Raw genomic sequence first — 21,731 nt, forward strand, 5'->3', positions numbered from 1 at the left:
GTGTGTCAAAATATTGCATGTAAGAAGTTGATGTGTTAGTCAAGGTATGTTGAACAGAGAAATGGAATCGGTGGAGACATATACTAAGAGATTTGTTGCAAGGAATTGGCTTAATTGATCGTGATGGTGGGCTGGACAATTCCAAAATCAACAGAGCAGGCCATCAGGATAGGCAGCTGGAACTCTCAAGCTGAAGCTGCTTCCTACAGGTGAAATTTCTTTTTCAGGGAAGCCTCAGTCTGCTCTTAAGATCCTTCACCTGATTAAATATGGCTCACTAAATCATCTAGGATAATATCCCTTATATAAAATCAGTTGACTATGGACTTTAGTCATATCTACAAAAATACCTTCCCAGCAACAATAAGTGTTTGATTGAGGAGACTTTAGCCTTACTCCAGTTTACATATAAAACTGACCATCAAAGATGATATTCCACATCAGTCATTGGAGATGGTGTTGACATAATTGTCCATCCATTTCAAAGAAAAATGAAGTCAAATTTCTCCTTAATACAAAAGAGTATATTCTTGATGAAATTAAACTGTTTGAGGTGAGACAACCATGACAATCATGAGCTGCAATGATTAGGTAAACATATCCTCCCAAAGTTCTCTTCCTGTGAGCTTTCTGATTTCCCAGACAGCTCTGCAATCCTTCTGCCTCAGGGATCAACAGCAGTACCCAAGAAAGGGTGAAAAATGTTAACAAATATCAGATTGATGCCTTGCTAATTAAGGGACAGGTCAGGGTGAGCACAAGCCTACCTAAAGCAGAACACAGCTTTTATGTTCAGAAGCGTCCTTTCACCACCTTGCTGGTGGTGTTGGGCATTGCATTGTAACCTAACATTTCCGCAGTGCGAAGACTCGCTTTAGTGGATCTTTCAACAGTTGTTTTGTGTTGAAACATGAGTCAGGCATTGTAGTGACTCTACGGAGGTACAGTGAAAGCATTCATAATAATAGAAACAACATTACCAACGTTATTCTCAACCCATGCCTTCCAATTTGTTTTATAAAATTAGAAGCATCTTAAGTGGCCAGTATTATGCGTGGGTGAGTTTATCAAACTGTCTTCTCTAAAAGTCCTAGTTACTGAAGATCACCGCCTTCAACTGTGACAAATTCACTCTAACCATGGCTTAAAAGCCATCTGTTAGTAGCAAGTTATAATTCTTCTCAGTACCAAGAATTACTCATCTTTCTGTACAAAAATATATAAATACACAACTTTGTACTTAATAGAAACAGCATTTCTCTAAGAGGCTATTTTATTTATGATTTTTCCTTAGCTCCAAATGTTTGTGCCATTTCAAATTAATGGGGAAAAAAGAGAGATGATATTTTAATTGTTATCAGTGCTGTTCAACCCCTTAAGGTTTAAGAACTTGTTGGTTTACACTGAGTCCTAAGTGTCTCAGGAAAGTCATATGGTTTTTTGACAGGCATTGTTTGTTTTATAATAATAATGTGTCATGTTGATGAGCTATGTTGAAACTCAGATAAAAGGAAAGTTACTCACATTAAAAATTTATACATATCACACTGGGTCATGATGCACAGGGCTTCTCTTATTACCTGTACTCTCTGTGTACTGGAAAATCAGCTCAGAGGTCATCACTGAGGACTGCAATCCATGTCCAAGTTATCACAGAGATAGATTTTCTTCATGCTGTAGTATGGAACCTAATGCAAAGCAAATATGCCTTGGCGATGTTTTTGAGAGACAAAAACCTAGTATTTTCAGCTGAAGTACAGTGGCTTTGGAGTTTTCTTTCTTTGCCCAAAGGAATCACTGACCTTGAATGAATGATGGAGCATAAATTTTTAGATTGACTGTTCTTGATTTATAGGCAGGCCTCTTCTGGACTGTGAGGAAAAATGATCCTTGCTGTTTTTGATTATTTCTTCATCGTTCATATTTTATATTCTGCATCTGCCCTGAGGCTGTTTTCAAGGATACATTTTTGTAAACTGGGAAAAGTAAATGAGAATATATGAAAAATAATTTGATTTCTGGCTGTAATCTTCCAACCCTTTTGGCCAAAATAACAGTAATTACCACAACAATCACAGAAAATGTAAAGCGTGTTTAGTATTGTTGAAATTTTGCTAAAACTTTTAAAACCCACTAAAAGTACTTGTTATTCAGTAACTTTTTTCTTTTCTCCTTCTATGGAAAATTCTTTTACAGGACTGGAGAAAGGAAGTCAGTACAGTTTTCAGGTGTCAGCCATGACAGTCAACGGCACTGGCCCGCCTTCCAACTGGTTCACAGCAGAGACTCCGGAGAATGATCTGGATGGTAAGACATTTCCCCATCACTGTCACTCTGCTTTCTGTCTTCTTTGTTACTTCAGCTTCAAAGAATACCTTTAAAAAATGGATGAACTTCCACATTAGGGATGTTTCTTCTTCCTGTATCTTTAGATGCAAAACAAAATAAATAAAAAAACCCTGAATGAATATAGAGTCTTCAGCATGCCATATAAATATAAATTAATTATAGTCTTCATAACAAATCACTTTTTTCCAAAAAATTTGAAATGACCTTTTTTTTCTATTTGTTTTATTTAAAGTAATTGATCTTAACCATGTTTTTCAGAGGAATGCCTGCAATTTCTGATAATAATCAAAAATGTAATTATTTTACATAACTCCTCTGGCTGTTTTATGATGCTTCTGCAAATAGCAATATGTATTTTTGACTGGCTTATGATATGATCATTAATGTTTGGCACATTTTTTAAATAAAGGACAGTCTGCCCTATTTTCTTAATTGATAGTTATCTGAAATACTTGTGGATGAGATATTGAGGTTCATATAAAATTACATATCAATGTGTTCAATATAACAAAATCTTCAAAATTGTCAGATGAGAAGTACTTCTTGAGATAAAAAACATCATGACTAAATACAAAAATAAAATTCAAGAGAAAGGGGTAATGGAAGCAATGGAAAAATGAATAATAGAATAAACAAAAATATAAATAATAAAACAGAAATACACTCTAGAGAATTACAGTTACAGATACATGAAGTAGAAATTTATAAAAAATGAACGATACTTGAAAAAGAAGGAAGTTAAAATCAGTAGACTTAAAACTAGGTGATCCAAACTGGGACCAAGAAAAAAGTGGCTGAAAGAATAAACACATGTGTATTGAAAATATGATGGCTACCTAACTAATTGAAAATGGAATTCATGTACTTCTTCACTGACAGACCTGAAAATATTCAAGTTACTGGAAACTGACAATTCTCTGTCTCTCTCTTTCCCTCTCATTTTTCTCTCTCCCTCTCTCCTCTCCACCATTTCTCAAATCTGTTCTCCCTTTCTCCTCCTTAGACTTTCAGTTTTCTTCCTCCTTGATCTTTCCTTTCTTCCCTTTCTAAATAACTCACTGCCATCCAATTGTTTTAATGTAGTCACAGTCTTGGTTTTACAACATGATTATGCTGGCAGTAAAACAACCAACAAATACTATTTCTACAATACTGATAATCACTGCTAATAATCGCACATTAATTCAAAGAATATTTATAGAAAATTTTCCTAACGTCAGGCATTGTACTGAGCTCTGAGGATATAATAATAAATAAGAAAGATATGATTATTTTCCTTGTGTAGCTTAGAAAGACAAGCATTCTAAATGAAGTTATAGGGAATCACCACTGTTATAGTACAAATCTGAATATTGGCAGTATCCTATAGTTCAACCTAGGATGGATGGCTAGATAGAACGATAGATAGGCAAACAGGCAGATATAGAGGAGATTTGTGTTTACAATTGAGACCTGAAGCATCAACAAGAATTATCATTGTAAAGCACACATTGGAAACTGAGGAGGAGAAGTAGAAGGCAAAGTAAATGCAAGTTTGAAGTCAGCACAGGTCATAGTGCTGCTGTTAGGGTCTGAAATAGAGACCATCAGGGCTGAAACACAGAGATGGCATTCAATTACTTTTGCAAGACAGGCAGATTCTACATTTGGCAAGACCAAAATAAGGATCTGAACTTTATCCTAGGAATATCGTTAAGGCTATAACCTGCTTTATCCTAAGCAAGCCATGAAAGAATTTTTTAAAAATACTGACCATTATGTTTGCATTTTGAAGAGAATACCCTGTTTAAAACCCAAAAAGTGTATTAGGAGTAGAACCTGATGCTGGGAAAGATTGAAGGCGGGAGGAGAAGGGGACGACAGAGGATGAGATGGTGGGATGGCATCACCAACCCAATGGACATGAGTTTGAGCAAACTCCAGGAGTTGGTGATGGACAGTGAGGCCTAACAGTGCTGCAGTTCATGGGGTCGCAAAGAGTCAGACACGACTGAGTGATTGAACTGATACATGGGCCAACTCAGGACTACTCTACAATAAAGTAACTTGAGCCTTAGAAAATAAATATTCTTTAACTTGTCTTAGATAAATCAAGAAGTCATGCAGCTACATCAAGTCACACTTTACAGAATGTATACCCTTCAGAAATGGATTAGGGAAGTTTAAATCATGTGTTCATTCATTCAACATATATTTCTTCTTGAAAGTTTTTCTATACCAGGCATTATTTTAGGTTCTAAGGGCAAAACAATAAACAATGTCACTACTCTCAAAGAGTATAAATTTTATCAAGATAGAAATGGTAGTGACAAATGATGTGAAAAAAAGGAAGTAAGGTATAACAAATGATGAAGGGAGAAGTCTTTGATATCGGGATTTGAGAAGATCTTGCAGATTAGGCAAAACATGAGCACAGATCTTGAGACAGTGAGGGAGACAGCCATGCAAAGAGTTCAGACGAGCACCCCTGGTGCAGAAAGAATAGCAAGAATAGACATCCAGAGACCGGAGCCCTGTTGGTGTCTGAAGTATGACGAGGAGGTCAGGAGAGTTGGGCCCAAGTCATGAGAACATGATCAGTCTCATGTAAACAATACAAGGATGGCTAGGATATGCTATAGGAATTCTTCATTTCTGTATTTTACTTGAAAAATTACTTTTAACCATTATATACTGTGTTTTATACTCTCTTCTCTCAAACTGTAGTGTATATTATTATCGTTAGTTTTAAAGAGTAACTTAAGCTAAGAAAATTAAACTCACTTGATCTCACTCTGCTGGTAACTGTGGAGCTGACACTCAAGACCAGGTTGAGTGAGTTGATGTGCAGTCCAGTTTATCAAAGCTAAGTGTCTACGAATCCTGCAGAACTGACCCAGTGATGATAAAAATAGTGATTCAAGACAAAAGATTCTAAGAAATGAGGTCATATCATTTACCCAACCTTCAGGGACTATGTCTCTTACTGGAAGGAGTGAAAATAAATGAAGTGGAGGTGCAGAAGTTCCCATGAAATACCCGGGATGAGTGGGATGCTCCACTGACTTACACGCTCCTACTCCTTGCTCTGAATGACTCACATTGTAAGAACCACCAAATGTAAAATCGCAGCTCCTGGGATGGCACAAAACTCCCACTTAACTGCATTCTTTTCATATCCCTTTGATCTAAGTAGACTCCATCTCATGCATTTCTCTCTCTCTTTTTTAAATTTTTTAAAATTTATTTTTATTAAATATCACTTTTGGCTGCACTGGGTCTTTTTTTTTTTTTTTTAATTTTTATTATTATTATTATTTTTTTTCCAGTGGGTTTTGTCATACATTGATATGAATCAGCCATGGATTTACACGTATTCCCAATCCCGATTCCCCCTCCCACCTCCCTCTCCACCCGATTCCTCTGGGTCCTCCCAGTGCACCAGGCCGGAGCACTTGTCTCATGCATCCCACCTGGGCTGGTGATCTGTTTCACCATAGATAGTATACATGCTGTTCTTTTGAAATATCCCACCCTCACATTCTCCCACAGAGTTCAAAAGTCTGTTCTGTATTTCTGTGTCTCTTTTTCTGTTTTGCATATAGGGTTATCGTTATCACCTTTCTAAATTCCATATACATGTGTTAGTATGCTGTAATGTTCTTTATCTTTCTGGCTTACTTCACTCTGTATAATGGGCTCCAGCTTCATCCATCTCATTAGGACTGGTTCAAATGAATTCTTTTTAATGGCTGAGTAATATTCCATGGTGTATATGTACCACAGCTTCCTTATCCATTCATCTGCTGATGGGCATCTAGGTTGCTTCCATGTCCTGGCTATTATAAACAGTGCTGCGATGAACATTGGGGTGCACGTGTCTCTTTCAGATCTGGTTTCCTCAGTGTGTATGCCCAGAAGTGGGATTGCTGGGTCATATGGCAGTTCTATTTCCAGTTTTTTAAGAAATCTCCACACTGTTTTCCATAGCGGCTGTACTAGTTTGCATTCCCACCAACAGTGTAAGAGGGTTCCCTTTTCTCCACACCCTCTCCAGCATTTATTGCTTGTAGACTTTTGGATAGCAGCCATCCTGACTGGCGTGTAATGGTACCTCACTGTGGTTTTGATTTGCATTTCTCTAATAATGAGTGATGTTGAGCATCTTTTCATGTGTTTGTTAGCCATCTGTATGTCTTCTTTGGAGAAATGTCTGTTTAGTTCTTTGGCCCATTTTTTGAGTGGGTCATTTATTTTTCTGGAATTGAGCTGCAGGAGTTGCTTGTATATTTTTGAGATTAATCCTTTGTCTGTTTCTTCATTTGCTATTATTTTCTCCCAACCTGAGGGCTGTCTTTTCACCTTACTTATAGTTTCCTTTGTAGTGCAAAAGCTTTTAAGTTTCATTAGGTCCCATTTGTTTATTTCCAATATTCTGGGAGGTGGGTCATAGAGGATCTTGCTGTGATTTATGTTGGAGAGTGTTTTGCCTATGTTCTCCTCTAGGAGTTTTATAGTTTCTGGTCTTACATTTAGATCTTTAATCCATTTTGAGTTTATTTTTGTGTATGGTGTTAGAAAGTGTTCTAGTTTCATTCTTTTACAAGTGGTTGACCAGTTTTCCCAGCACCACTTGTTAAAGAGGTTGTCTTTTTTCCCATTGTATATCCTTGCCTCCTTTGTCAAAGATAAGGTGTCCATAGGTTCGTGGATTTATCTCTGGGCTTTAGAAGAAGGTAAGCTTCCAAACTCATTCTATGAGGCCACCATCACCCTAATTCCAAAACCAGACAAAGATGCCACAAAAAAAGAAAACTACAGGCCAATATCACTGATGAACATAGATGCAAAAATCCTTAACAAAATTCTAGCAAACAGAATCCAACAACATATTAAAAAAATCATACACCATGACCAAGTGGGCTCTATCCCAGGAATGCAAGGATTCTTTAATATCCACAAATCAATCAATGTAATACACCACATTAACAAATTGAAAGATAAAAACCATATGATTATCTCAATAGATGCAGAGAAAGCCTTTGACAAAATTCAACACTCATTTATGATTAAAACTCTCCAAAAAGCAGGAATAGAAGGAACATACCTCAACATAATAAAAGCTATATATGACAAACCCACAGCAAGCATCACCCTCAATGGTGAAAAATTGAAGGCATTTCCCCTGAAATCAGGAACAAGACAAGGGTGCCCACTCTCACCACTACTATTCAACATAGTGTTGGAAGTTCTGGCCACAGCAATCAGAGCAGAAAAAGAAGTAAAAGGAATCCAGATAGGAAAAGAAGAAGTAAAACTCTCACTGTTTGCAGATGACATGATCCTCTACATAGAAAACCCTAAGGACTCTACCAGAAAATTACTAGAGCTAATCAATGAATATAGTAAAGTTGCAGGATATAAAATTAACACACAGAAATCCCTTGCATTCCTATATACTAACAATGAAAAAACAGAAAGAGAAATTAAGGAAACAATACCATTCACCATTGCAACAAAAAGAATAAAATACTTAGGAGTATATCTACCTAAAGAAACAAAGGACCTATACATAGAAAACTATAAAACACTGATGAAAGAAATCAAAGAGGACACAAACAGATGGAGAAACATACCGTGTTCATGGATTGGAAGAATTAATATTGTCAAAATGGCTATTCTACCCAAAGCAGTCTATAGATTCAATGCAATCCCTATCAAGCTACCAATGGTATTTTTCACAGAACTAGACCAAAGAATTTCACAATTTGTATGGAAATACAAAAAACCTCGAATAGCCAAAGTAATCTTGAGAAAGAAGAATGGAACTGGAGGAATCAACCTGCCTGACTTCAGGCTCTACTACAAAGCCACAGTCATCAAGACAGTATGGTACTGGCACAAAGACAGAAATATAGATCAATGCACTGGGTCTTCATTGCTCTGTGAGAGCTTTCTCTAGTCACGGTGAGCAGGCTTCTCCTTGCAGTGGCCCTCCTGTTGAACCCCGCAGGCTGTAGAGGACACAGGCTTCAGTAGTTGCATCACGTGGGCTTAGTTGCCCTGCAGCATGTGGGATCTTCGCGGGCTAAGGATCACACTGTTTTCCCCTGCAATGAAAGGGTGAACTCTTAACCACTGCAACACCAGGGAAGCCAGTTTCACACATCTATGCTAATCGAGGACCTCTATGCAGAGCTCATGCGTAGAGTCTGAATAAATGCTATTTCTTTGGATGTTTGAACTTTACCAGGTTTTAGCTTAATAGTATCTCTCTTCTGCATGCAGCATCTCCCTTTGTGTCTCCTTATTTGAGTACTGATTCAGTACCTATGGTGTGCCAAGTAACGGGCAGTACAAATGTGAAAAGCAGGAATAACTCTCTTGAGGCATTAACAATGGCTGCAGTGATTGAGCAGCCTTCATAAGAACAAATAGTACTTAAACTAGAAACTTCAGGGAAAGTGGACTGACAGCTAGGATCATAGGGAAGGGTGTGTAGGACAGAATAGTAAACATTCTTCAAAAAATATGGCTTAAGTAAAAGCATGTCTATCATTATTAGTTCAGAATTCAACCAATTACCAACCAATTACCGTAACACATTTCAACACATTTCATCTATTGCCTCTTCGCTCATTCTTTCACGTCTTCATTGGGTTAGATTTGTTTAGACCTTTGGATTAAAATTGTTCAAACAGTTATCATGGACCATAAGAACTGGCCATGAACATTATCAATCTGATAAAATGTAAATACAAACTAACTGAAGAAAGCTAGTGGAGTCCATATTTCTTGTACATAATGCTGTTAGTTTATGGTTTGAGATAACTAGGGTGTCCCAGGTGGAGCAGTGGTAAAGAATCTGCCTGCAATGGGGGAAATGTGGGTTCAATCCCTGGACTGAGAAGATTCCTTGGAGAAGGAAATAGCAAACTACTCCAGTATGCATGCCTGGACAGTTCCAAGGACAGAGGAGTCTGGTAAGCTACAGTCCATTAGGTTGCAAAGAGTTGGACACAACGGAGTGACTGAGTGTGCATGCACCTGTTCTACACTCCTTGAGATCATTAGCCTTTAAAACAGAGTGGAAACTAATAGTCAGGGCATTTAACTGTAGAAGTTTGGGGCAGATGTATTTCACTTGCTTTGTAAAGCACTATTTTCACTTGCTGCACTAAAAGACCAGACATTTGATCCTAAGGCTTTTTCAACTTCTTGACCCATGATCTCTTTTCACTGAGCTACTCCCTGAAACTGAATCTGATTCCTCTTCCTTCCTCCAGTTTTTCTTCATTTGACTGCATCATTCAAGTATTAAAAAGTGTAACCTCAGATAAGAATTAACATTTGGATAAATGGACAAGCTCAGAAGTGGTCGCTAGTAGCCCCAAAAGAATATGCAGCCTAATGGCTTTCTCTCTGTCTGAAAATATAGAAATAGCATAGAATATGGAATCTATATAGAGTCTATAGGATAAACGTATACATGTATCTAGGCTAGGGGAGTTTTCTTTAAATATTCATCTGAGATTTTAACTTATTCAAGTAAATGTTTAATTTATAAATTGAGATTTAGATGATTTTTATCAGAGTTTTCAAGGCTAAGCTTTCTGAAGTCAGATTTCCATATAGAATGGCTTTGATTTCCTTTAAGCTTTTGGATAAGGAGCAAGCAATCTTTGTGAAAACCACTTGAAATGAAAGGAATTCTTTGCTGTAGCCAGAGAAATCTGTGCTGGGAGGGAGGCCCAGTGTTGGACCTTCTAGGTGTATGTTATTGGATAACTGTCTCTCCTTGCTTTCGAGTCTCCTTGTGAACTCCAAAGTGTGATTTATTCATTAGGGTGATAACTTTAAGCCTTGCAAGTCAGCTCAACAGAAGCAGTGGTGCGTACAGATAGCTGAAAGCAATGAAAGCCATTCCCTATCTTTCTATGACTTCTGTAGTTTCTCTTGCCTTCTCTGTTTGGCTTAAGCAGTGTGAAGATCAATAGTAATATATGTTAAGTGACATAAGCAAATTCTGCTTCCTGTTTTCTTACATAAGGAAATTATCTGAGGGTGATGGAAGGGTGGTGGGGTGGGAAGCACTGGGCAAAATATATTTAGTGAGGCATTATTCACGATATTCAAATTTAGAAATGACTTTAATATCATACAATTAAGAATGTGTGTAAACTGTGTAATGATTATTCAATATAATCTAGCTATTAAAATAATATGCTTAAATTAAAAAAAAAAAGCAGTAATTTGGAGAAATACTCCAGTTCCTTATGGATTACCCTTTAATTAAGATGTTTTGTTAAAGTAATTATAGAGCCAAACCTCACTGTTTGTTCAGGGTTCCCTGAAAGCATGTTTGCTATTACTAACAGCTGGGAAGTTTTAAAATATTTATTTTGTGTCTCAAAATTTCAGCTTAAAAAAACAAAATCATTGGAATTCCCCAAAGCTCTTATGTAAATGTCTTGCATAGGATATGAAGGAGTTTTTGTTAAAGTTCAGCAAGGCATTCTCCAGGAAACTGAGCATGGGTATCCATTTGTGCTGCTTTAAAATAAAATTAAAGTGAACAGGTAGAAATTGTTATACAAATTAATAATGATATAAATTAACCTTTACCGTAAAATGGAGGAGCTTGGCTAGCAAAAATTACCAGTGCAGAGAATCCTGAAAATGCAACAGTGATGTAAGCAAAAACTCTGAATCTAAGAACAGGCTCTAATTTCCCGCCTCCAGGAAATAGATAATTAGACCTATTAGCCTGATAGTAAAGTGGGATTACTGCAAATTCACTTCATTTGCAAAATGAGCCACAAAAGAACTTCTGTCTTTTGAAATCTGCATGATAGGGGTGATACTCCCTGGGCACATGGCATTGAGGAAGATCACATTAAAGTTTATTTTAAGAACAATCATAAAATCTAAGATGATGAGATTACCCAGAGAGAAGAAACATTGCATATCAGAATTATCATATGCATTCAAAAAAATAGACTGTGAAAAGTGGGAAATCTCCAGGCAGAAGAATGAGAAATGAGAAAAATAAGTTTTTGACTAATTGCAAGAAATTAAATAAAGAGTAGAAGTAGAAAAGAAACAGAGAAGGAAGAAGAAGAGAACGCATGGAAGAGTTGTGGTAGGCTGCATAACGCATCCCCCACCCCTGGAAATATCCTCGTCCCTGAATTCTCTAGGTGGATCCCTTGTGGTCAAAAGTGTTCTTGCATGCATGCTAAGTCTCTTCAGTCGTGTCCAACTGTGCCACCCCATGGACTGTAGCCGGCCAGGCTCCTCTGTCCCTGGGATTTTTCAGGCAAGAATACTGAACTGGGTTGCCGTTTCCGTCTCTAAAAGTGTTCTTAGAAGGAAACAGGAAGTTCAGAATGACAAGAGGTGTGACAACACGTACACATATTCATACATACGTATGTGAAGTGGGTAAATAATTTTATATTGATAACTACCAGTATTCCAGTCACGAAACTTCAAATCTCAAATATACAACACTTAAGCAATCAAAGCATGTAAACAAGGTTCTTTCCAAAAAATTCAAAAGGCCAATCCAGATTTGAGAAATAATTTATTTAAATGATTAGAAAAAATAAAAACTTTAAACATGAAAAATATATAGTCATTGAAATGAAATGTCACTGGATGTGTTAAATAATATAGTACACATAGGTGAAAACAAAATTAACACATGGTGACAGATAAAAAGAGAGAAAAGTATAAAGACATGAAACATGAAATAAGAAAATATAGCATGCATCAGTCATAATCCCCAAAGAAAATAAAGAATGGAGGAGAAATGATTTTTGAAGAGATAAGAACTGAGAATTTTCCAGAATTGATGAAATACATGGATTATCAGACTCAGGAATAATGCTTTAGCTTTGATATATTGAACAGTACAAAGATAAAGACAAAAAGAAGAGCTTAAAGTGCCCCAGAGAGAGATTACTTATCTAGAAAGTATAATTATATTGATGAAGAATTCCCAATAGTAACAATTAAACCAAGAAGCAATGAAATATCTGCAAGGTGCTGACAAAAAATTTCCATCATCCCCAAATTGTATAACCAACTGAATAATTATACAAGGAAAGGAGAACCATAAACACCCTTCACATGAAAAAAAAAAAAAAGAATTTATCACCACTATCTTTTTTGTGAAGGGCCGTACTTTTTAAAAAAAGATTAAAAGAAAATCATTAGAAGTATGATTAGAGAAAGTGATTAGCAAAATAACATAATATATGGGCATATCTGAACAAATTATGACTTTATAAAACAAAAATTATAATAGTTTGGAAAGTTAACAAAAAGTTGATGAAAATGAGGTGGTAAAGAATAGGAGATCATGGAGATTAAACAGTTTAGTGAATTTTTTTAATGTTCTTATGAAAAGTAAAAATATAGTTAACTCTACATTTCAAGTTTCATATCCTTTTAAAATTGAAAATGTTACAAGTAGAAGGATATAGAGTATATAACTTCTTATTCAGTAGAGGAAGAAAAATAATGGTGGGGGAGAGTGCTTTAGCCTATTCAAACAAAATCATGAAGAAAACTAATTATTTGTTACAAATAAATAGGAAATTAAAAGTGTATAATAAAATGACATAAATTCTTAGATAGTAATAACAATAAACATAAATGGATTAAGTTTACCAGTTAAAGGATAGATTATTAACTGAGATTTTTAAAACATCAAGATCTATGATATTTATAATCAGCAAATATAAAATATTGAGATGTGGAAGAATTAGAAGTAAAGGGATAGAGTAAAAATGCTAATCATTCTAACAGAAAATAAATATTAAGATTAATCTTAATAAGATTAATAAGATTAATTTTATAAGATTATTAGTAATCTATAAAATTATTAATCTTATTAGTTAATAAGATTAATAATAAGATTAGTCTTTGGTAGTTTTCTAAAAGCCAAATATGTCTTTTGGGACAGAGGGTTACTACTCAATGATAAAAAGATTAACTTAATAAAAATATGCAAATTATTAAAGAAATACATATAGTTATAAAGATATGGCTTTTATATAACATACATTTATACTATTTAAGCAAACCTTGATGGATCTTTATGGACAAATTTAGAAAGCCACTGTAACATTTGAATATACTTTCGTTATAGAAGCAGTAAATATGTAGTATTGCAGGTGGAAAATATATACCACAAACCAACACAGGCCTTACCATCCAAAGATTATCAGACTTTTGCTCTAAACATCCTAATATATATCCTTTGATTCCCTATGGTAGAGTTAATACATGATTAGAGGTGATTGCCCACTGCAATAAACAAGCAACATTTACAGTTTGTAGAAGTTAGTGACAAGGAAGATGATATCCATTGCTGAGCACTGCCAATAGAAATGAAATGTTAGTATGTGTCAGAGCTGTCTGGGGAGACAGGGTGTGGGTATATCGTTGGCTTTCTCTAATTCTCTGTTAAAAAAAAAAAATATATATATATATATATGTATATATAGGCTATTAAGGGCTGGAGCGAAACTCTAACAAAATGACCCATAATATGCAGCGTACTAAATAGAGAACAGATATGTCAAAGTCCCAACTGCTTGGCATGCCATGTCCAGAGTACACGGTACACAGCAGCAATCATTTTCATTCTCAGGAGCCAGAGGAGACAAATCTTGCTGGTGACCAAGGCAAAATGACATTAATAACTGTACTTTCGTGTTGTTTCAACATCAAAATTTTAAAAATGTTTTTCTTAAAAATTTTCTTATAGAGAGTGTTATATAAAATTGTGGTAATTGTATATGTAATAAGTTGTACATAATGATAATTGTATTGAACCTTATAGGAAACGTAGACTTTGTTTCTATATTTTTGAGCACTCTGCCAGGAACTATTCTAATTATTGGAGTTAGAGAGAATTTACGGAGAGGGATGAGACAAAGAATAATGAAATAGGTAGCACAGTAAGTGACCATAACCCTATGGGGGAAAAAAAATGAGATTATTAGGAGATGAAGAGTTTAGGTAAAGATTGCAATTTTAAAATATGGTAGCCAAAGGAGTCTGAAGTTGGAAATTAGATAACAAAACCTGAAGAAGTTCAGGGAGGAAGGCACATCTGAGGGAGAGCTTTCCAGAGGTACAGAAAGTGCAATGCCCTGCGGCCAGAGTATGTCTGCCACGTTTGGGGAAAAGTCAGTGTCCGGCGCGGAGGAGATGGCTGGGGGGAGGTGAGCAAGGGGGAAAGTGGTAGGAGACGAGAGCAGAGAACTAAGGGCGCAAAGGGGTGGGTCACACATGACCTTTTAGGCCATTGTAAAAAACCTGGCCTTCCAGTGTGGTGCGGGAAGACTTAATGATACTTGCTTGACATCGTCTTATTTGTTTGACATCATCTTATTTGTATTTTATTTGTTTACACACATGTTCACACTGTCTTCATGCAGGTTTATTTTAAATACCCTCTACTTGCTGGTGGCTTATTTCATCTCTCAATATACATTTCTCCACGGTCTTTCTCCAAAACCCCAGACTTATATACCCTATTTGCCTGGTGTCTATGTGTATGACTAATAGGCATCTCTCATTTAACATGACCAAAGAGTTTGTCTGTTTTTCCTCAGTTCATTTAATCATTCACCAGTTGCCCAAGCGAAAGATCTGTGAGTTATCATGGAACCTCTTCTTTCCCACACCAGTTACACAGTTCTGTTGACTCTGCCTCTCAAATGTCCAGATACTTACACTTCATCTCCACCATGGTCATCCATGCTAAGTCACTTCAGTCGTGTCTGATTTTGTGACTCTATGGACTGTAGGCCACTAGGCTCCTCTGTCCATGGGGTTCTTCAAGCAAGAATACTGGAGCGGGTTGCCATGTCCTTCTCCAGAGGATATTCCCAACCCAGGGATCCAACCCTCATCTCTTACATCTCCTCCATTGGCAGGCAGGTTCTTTACCACTAGCACCACCTAGAAAGGGACAAGTGTAAACATATTTTTATGGTCTGCTAATTTTTTTAACTAAAAAAATGGTTTTTGAAATACACATTACATATCATTTGCCATTTTTTAGTGTATAGTTCAGTGGCATTACGTATAGACATACTGTTGTATAACCATTACTAACACCCTCTTCCAAACTTCTTTTAATCTTGAAAAGCAGTAACTCATTAATCTTCCCTCCTCTCCAGCTCCATGCAATCACCATTCTACTTTGTCTTTTACCAACTTGACTACATTAAGTATCTCATATAAATGGAATCATATGATTTTTGTTCTTTTCTGAACGACTGATAATGTCACTTAGGGTAATGTCAAAACAGGTTCTTGTAGGATGTGTCAGAATTTCCTTTCCTTTGAAAATGAAAATTATTCCATTCTATGTAGAGAGTACAGTTTATACACTTATGAAAATGGACACTTGAGTTGCTTCTATTTTTTGAGTATCTTCAACAACCAAATTATGAACATCAGTTCAGTTCAGTTCAGTCGCTCAGTCGTGTCTGACTATTTGCAACCCCATGGACTGCAGCATACCAGACTTCCCTGTCCTTCACCATCTTCTGGAATTTGCTCAAACTCATGTCCATTGAGTCAGTGATGCCATCCAACCATTTCATTCTCTGTCGTCCCCTTTTACTCCCGCATTCAATCTTTCCTAGAATAAGAGTCTTTTCAGAGGAGTCAGCTCTTCTCATCAGGTGGCCTAAGTATTGGAGTTTTAGCTTCAACATCAGTCCTTCCAATGAATATTCAGGACTGATTTCCTTTAGGATGCACTGGTTGGATCTCCTTGCAGTCCAAGGGACTTTCAAGAGTCTTCTCCAACACCACAGTTCAAAAGCATCAATTCCTTGGCACTCAGCTTTCTTTACAGTCCAACTCTCACATCCATACATGACCACCGGAAAAACCGTAGCCTTGACTAGATGGACCTTTGTTGGCAAAGTAATGTCTCTGCTTTTTAATATGCTATCTAGGTTGGTCCAAACTTTGCTTCCAAGGAGTAAGTATCTTTTAATTTCATGGCTGCAGTGATTTTGGAGCCCCCAAAAATAAAGTCTGACACTGTTTCCACTGTTTCCCCATCTATTTGCCATGAAGTGATGGGACCAGATGCCATGATCTTAGTTTTCTGAATGTTGAGCTTTAAGTCAATCTTTTCATTCTCCTCTTTCACTTTCATTAAGAGGCTCTTTAGTTCTTCTTTGCTTTCTGCCATAAGGGTGGTGTTATCTGCATATCTGAGGTTATTGATATTTCTCCCAACAATCTTGACTCCAGCTTGTGCTTTATCCAGCCCAGCAATTCTCATGATGTACTCTGCATTTAAGTTAAATAAGCACGGTGACAATATACAGCCTTGACGTACTCCTTTTCCGATTTGGAACCAGTCTGTTGTTCCATGTCCAGTTCTAACTGTTGCTTCCTGACCTGCATACAGGTTTCTCAAGAGGCAGGTCAGGTGATCTGGTATTCCCATCTCTTTCAGAATTTTCCACAGTTTATTGTGATCCACACAGTCAAAGGCTTTGGCGTAGTCAATAAAGCAGAAATAGATTTTTTCTGGAACTCTCTTGCTTTTTCAGTGATCCAACAGATGTGGGCAATTTGAACTCTGGTTCCTCTGCCTTTTCTAAATCTAGCCTGAACATCTGGAAGTTCATGTTTCACTAATTGTTGAAGCCTGGCTTGGAGAATTTTGAGCATTACTTTACTAGCGTGTAAGATGAGTGCAATTATGCAGTAGTTTGAGCATTCTTTGGCATTGCCTTTCTTTGGGATTAGAATGAAAACTGACCTTTTCCAGTCCTGTGGCCACTGCTGAGTTTTCCAAATTTGCTGACATATTGAGTGCAGCATTTTCACAGCATCATCTTTTAGGATTTGAAATAACTCAACTGGAATTCCACCGCCTCTACTAGCTTTGTTCGTAGTGATGCTTCCTAAGGCCCACTTGAGTTTCATTCCAGGATGTCTGGCTCTAGGTGAGTGATCACACCATCGTGATTATCTGGGTCGTGAAGATCTTTTTTGTACAGTTGTTCTGTGTATTCTTGCCACCTCTTCTTAATATCTTCTGCTTCTGTTAGATCCATACCATTTCTGTCCTTTATTGAGCCCATCTTTGCATGAAATGTTCCCTTGGTATCTCTATATTTCTTGAAGAGATCTCTGGTCTTTCCCATTCTATTTTTTTCCTCTATTTCTTTGCATTGATCATTGAGGAAGGTTTTCTTATCTCTCCTTGCTATTCCATGGAACTCTGCATTCAAATGGGTATATCTTTCCTTTTCTCTTTTGTTTTTGGCTTCTCTCCTTTTCACAGCTATTTGTAAGGCCTCCTCAGACAACCGTTTTGCCTTTTTGCATTCCTTTTTTTGAGGGATAGTCTTGATCACTGCCTCCTGTACAGTGTCACGAACCTCCGTCCATAGTTCCTCAGGCACTCCGTCCATCACATCTAGTCCCTTAAATCTTTCTCTCACTTCCACTGTATAGTCATAAGGGATTTAGGTTATAACTGAATGGGCCTAGTGGTTTTTCCCTACTTTCTTCAATTTAAGTCTGAATTTGGCAATAAGGAGTTCATGATCTGAGCCACAGTCAGCTCCTGGTCTTGTTTTTGCTGACTGTAAAGAGCGTCTCCATCTTTAGCTGCAAATAATATAATCAATCTGATTTCGGTTTTGACCATCTGGTGACGTCCATGTGTAGAGTCTTCTCTTGTGTTGTTGGAAGTGTGTGTTTGCTCTGACCAGTGCATTCTCTTAGCAAAACTCCATTAGCCTTTGCCCTGCTTCATTCCGTACTCCAAGGCCAAATTTGCCTGTTACCCCAGGTGTTTCTTGAGTTTCTACTTTTGCATTCCAGTCCCCTATAATGAAAAGGACATCTTTTTTGGGTGTTAGTTCTAAAAGGTCTTGTAGGTCTTCATAGAACCATTCATTTTCAGCTTCTTCAGCATTACTGGTCGGGGCATAGACTTAGATTACCATGATATTGAATGGTTTGCCTTGGAGACGAACAGAGATCATTCTGCCGTTTTTGAGATTGCATCCAAGTACTGCATTTCGAACTCTTTTGTTGTCTGTGATGGCTACTCCATTTCTTGTAAGGGATTCCTGCCCACAGTAGTAGATATAATGGTCATCTGAGTTGAATTCACCCATTCCAGTCCATTTTAGTTTGCTTAATCCTAAAATGTTGACGTTCACTCTTGCCATCTCCTATTTGACCACTTCCAATTTACCTTTTTTCATGGACCTAGCATTCCAGATTCCTATGTAATATTGCTGTTTACAGCATCAGACCTTGCTTTCATCACCAGTCACATCCACAACTGGGTGTTGTTTTTGCTTTGGCTCTGTCTCTTCATTCTTTCTGGAGTTTATTCTCCAGTAACATATTGGGTACATACTCACCTGGGGAGTTCATCTTTCAGTGTCCTATCTTTTTGCCTTTTCGTACTGTTCATGAGGTTCTCAAGGCAAGAATACTGAAGTGGTTTGCCATTCCTGTCTCTAGTGGACCACATTTTGTCAGAACTGTCCACCACAACCTGTCCATCTTGGGTAGCCCTACATGACATGGCTCGTAGTTTCATTGAGTTAGACAAGGCTGTGGTCCATGTGATTAGATTGGTTAGTTTTCCGTGATTGTGGTTTTTAGTCTGTCTTCCCTCTGATGGGGAAGGATAAGAGGCTTATGGAAGCTTCCTGATGGGAGAGATTGAGGGCCAAACTGGGTCTTGTTCTGATGGGCAGGGCCATGCTCAGTAATTCTTTAATCTAATTTTCTGTTGATGGGCGGGGCTGTCTTCCCTCCCTGCTATTTACCTGGGGCCAAACTATGATGAAGGTAATGAAGAGAATGGGGACCTCCTTCAAAAGATCCCATGCATGCATACACTCAGTGCCCCCACCTCGCAGCAGGCCAGCACTGACCGCCGACGCACGCCTCTGCTGGAGACTCCTGGACACTCACAGGCAAGACTGGGTCATTTTGAACATAGGTGTATAGTTATCTTTTTGAATCTTGCTTTCAGTTCCTTCAAGAATATACCCAGGAGTTGAATTGCTAGATCATATGGTAATTTTACTTTTAATGTTTTGAAGGACTGCCATATTGTTTTCCATAGCAGCTGCACCATTTTATATTCTCACTGGGTGACTGCTTCTTCATCTTCTTCATTTAACTTTTATGGTCAAGCACAATGACCTTTGATTTTTTCAGATACTAAGTTCGCTCTTATTCTGGGGGTTTTGTAATAGTTATTCCTTCTGTCTATAAAGCTTTCCACCCTGAGGTTTACTTGACTGGCTCTTTCAGATCATTCGCCTTAGATTCTTCCATGGATACCTTCCTTGGTGTGTCATATATAAAATTCAGTTATATCCTATATCCTAGCTTTCCTAGACCTCCTGGTTTCTTTGTTTACCCTTAAATTTTTTGGCCTTATTTCCCCCAAAACTCTATTCCCAGTAGCTAAAACTATGACTAACCCATTGAAAATGCACAGTAATTCTTGAAATGCCACTGGGATTAGCCTGGTAAATTTCCCCAGTGGGCTATATGTGAACCTTAATCATTGGTGAAAGTCTGTATCATCACTCAGAGAATAATAATTATTCTTTAGAAATAAATAAAAATGAGGCAGAATTCATAATTCCATAGTCAATCAGGAATGGCAGTTAACCTAGTTATCTTGACTCTGGTAGAAATTTGCAGCCTTGTTAATTTGGATGTTTCAGGCAAAATATGTTCTTCAGTTTCAAATTATTTCAGTAATTAACTTACTGCTTCTCTGTGCTTTAAATATGCAGTCTTTATCCTCGAGGTATTTATAAAATCTTTCATGAACTCTCAGACAGCAAATTTTAGTTTTGGTGTTCAAACAAAGAATAGTCACATCACTTACCTTTCATAGCAGATTTTCTAAATCAATGTTTTATAGTTCATCCTAGTAGTAACCACTTTCATAATCTGTAAGCTCAGCCGTGTAAGACAAAATTCATGCAGGTGCCATAAAGGGAAATTTTTCTGTCTTTATTTTGAGAAGTGAGTTCAGTTCAGTTCAGTTCAGTCACTCAGTCGTGTCTGACTTTTTGCGACCCCATGAATCACAGCACGCCAGGCCTTCCTGTCCACCACCAGCTCCCGGAGCTTACTCAAACTCATGCCCATCGAGTCGGTGATGCCATCCAGCCATCTCATCCTCTGCTGTCCCGTTCTCCTCCTGCCCCCAATCCCTCCCAGCATCAGGGACTTTTCCAATGAGTCAACTCTTCGCATGAGGTGGCCACAGTGAGTAGGTAGGCACAAATGGGTTATTCCAGATTATGAACAATCTCCTAAACAGTTATCTTTATGATGAGGTCATACATTTTCAATGACATAAGTCTAATACTTGACAGACACCATTCCTTCTGGCCCAATGATATTAATTGTGTTCTAAGAGTCCATTAAATGTTTAGATGAGAGGTAGTATATACCCTTATGTACCAACACACTTTTTTTTTATCATGTCAAAAAGTATTTAGAGGTTTGGATCTAGGACTGAAACTCCTCTTATGAATTGAAGAATAAAGATGAGTCATGTACTGACAGCCACTCTTCTTCAAGAGTCAGTTTGTGCATTCATTTCCAGGGTATCCTTAAAGCTTTGACAGACGTAATTCTGTGGGTATTAATTTAACTAACTTTCAGGGGACATACTCTATGGCTTGCAGAAAAACAGATAAATATTTATTCTGAAAATACTTTTTTCTATTTTGAAAAATGTTGACTGTTGTCACTCAAATCATTAGGGTTTCATATTATTTTGAAAATGTCATAAATGAACATCAAATGAGATTAAACAGGTTATCTTGTTGTTTCAAAAATTATTGCAAAAGCTTCAGATATGCCAAACAGAATTCATTGGAGAACTCATTACACTGCAGGGACACTGGAGAGCCTCCATGGCAACTGGGTTGAAAAGTATTAATCCATCCCCTTCATCTCTTTTATTGCTTTTACTTAGAGTTTACAGTGAGAAGTTCTTCTCAAGCATTCTGTTCTGTTGTTAAGGTTTATATACACAATTTGAGATGATTTTTTTTACACCTTTGCTTATTATATCTTTGGCAACTTCTGGGCAGACCAATAGTAGCTTATCCTTTTTGTTCACAAATGAGTATCATCAAAGAAGAAGATATCCATTTCCTTAGAAGACAGAGTTGATGTAGCATCTTTAGAATGTATCATCTTTTGAAAAGCTTTAATATGATAGCTACTTTAAAAACTTCAATGAAAGACATGCTTCCATATGTCACTTAATCCAGTAGAAGATTTTGTTGAAAATGGATAAAATTTGTGGTGGGGATTGCATCACCTTTTGCCTTACACCA

The 21,731-nt window shown here is 37.2% G+C and overlaps 1 protein-coding gene across 1 annotated transcript in view; it reads left to right on the plus strand.

The window, feature by feature from the left end:
- Positions 1-21,731, plus strand: part of DCC (DCC netrin 1 receptor) — a 1,105,239-nt gene that overhangs the window by 870,554 nt on the left and 212,954 nt on the right. Inside the window, exon 14 of the mRNA XM_061130661.1 lies at positions 2,197-2,307. Within this exon, the coding sequence (XP_060986644.1) occupies positions 2,197-2,307 (111 nt within the window). The remainder of the gene's footprint in view (positions 1-2,196; positions 2,308-21,731) is intronic.

This window comes from Dama dama, chromosome 27, assembly GCF_033118175.1.
Source record: "Dama dama isolate Ldn47 chromosome 27, ASM3311817v1, whole genome shotgun sequence".
Taxonomy (NCBI): domain Eukaryota; kingdom Metazoa; phylum Chordata; class Mammalia; order Artiodactyla; family Cervidae; genus Dama; species Dama dama.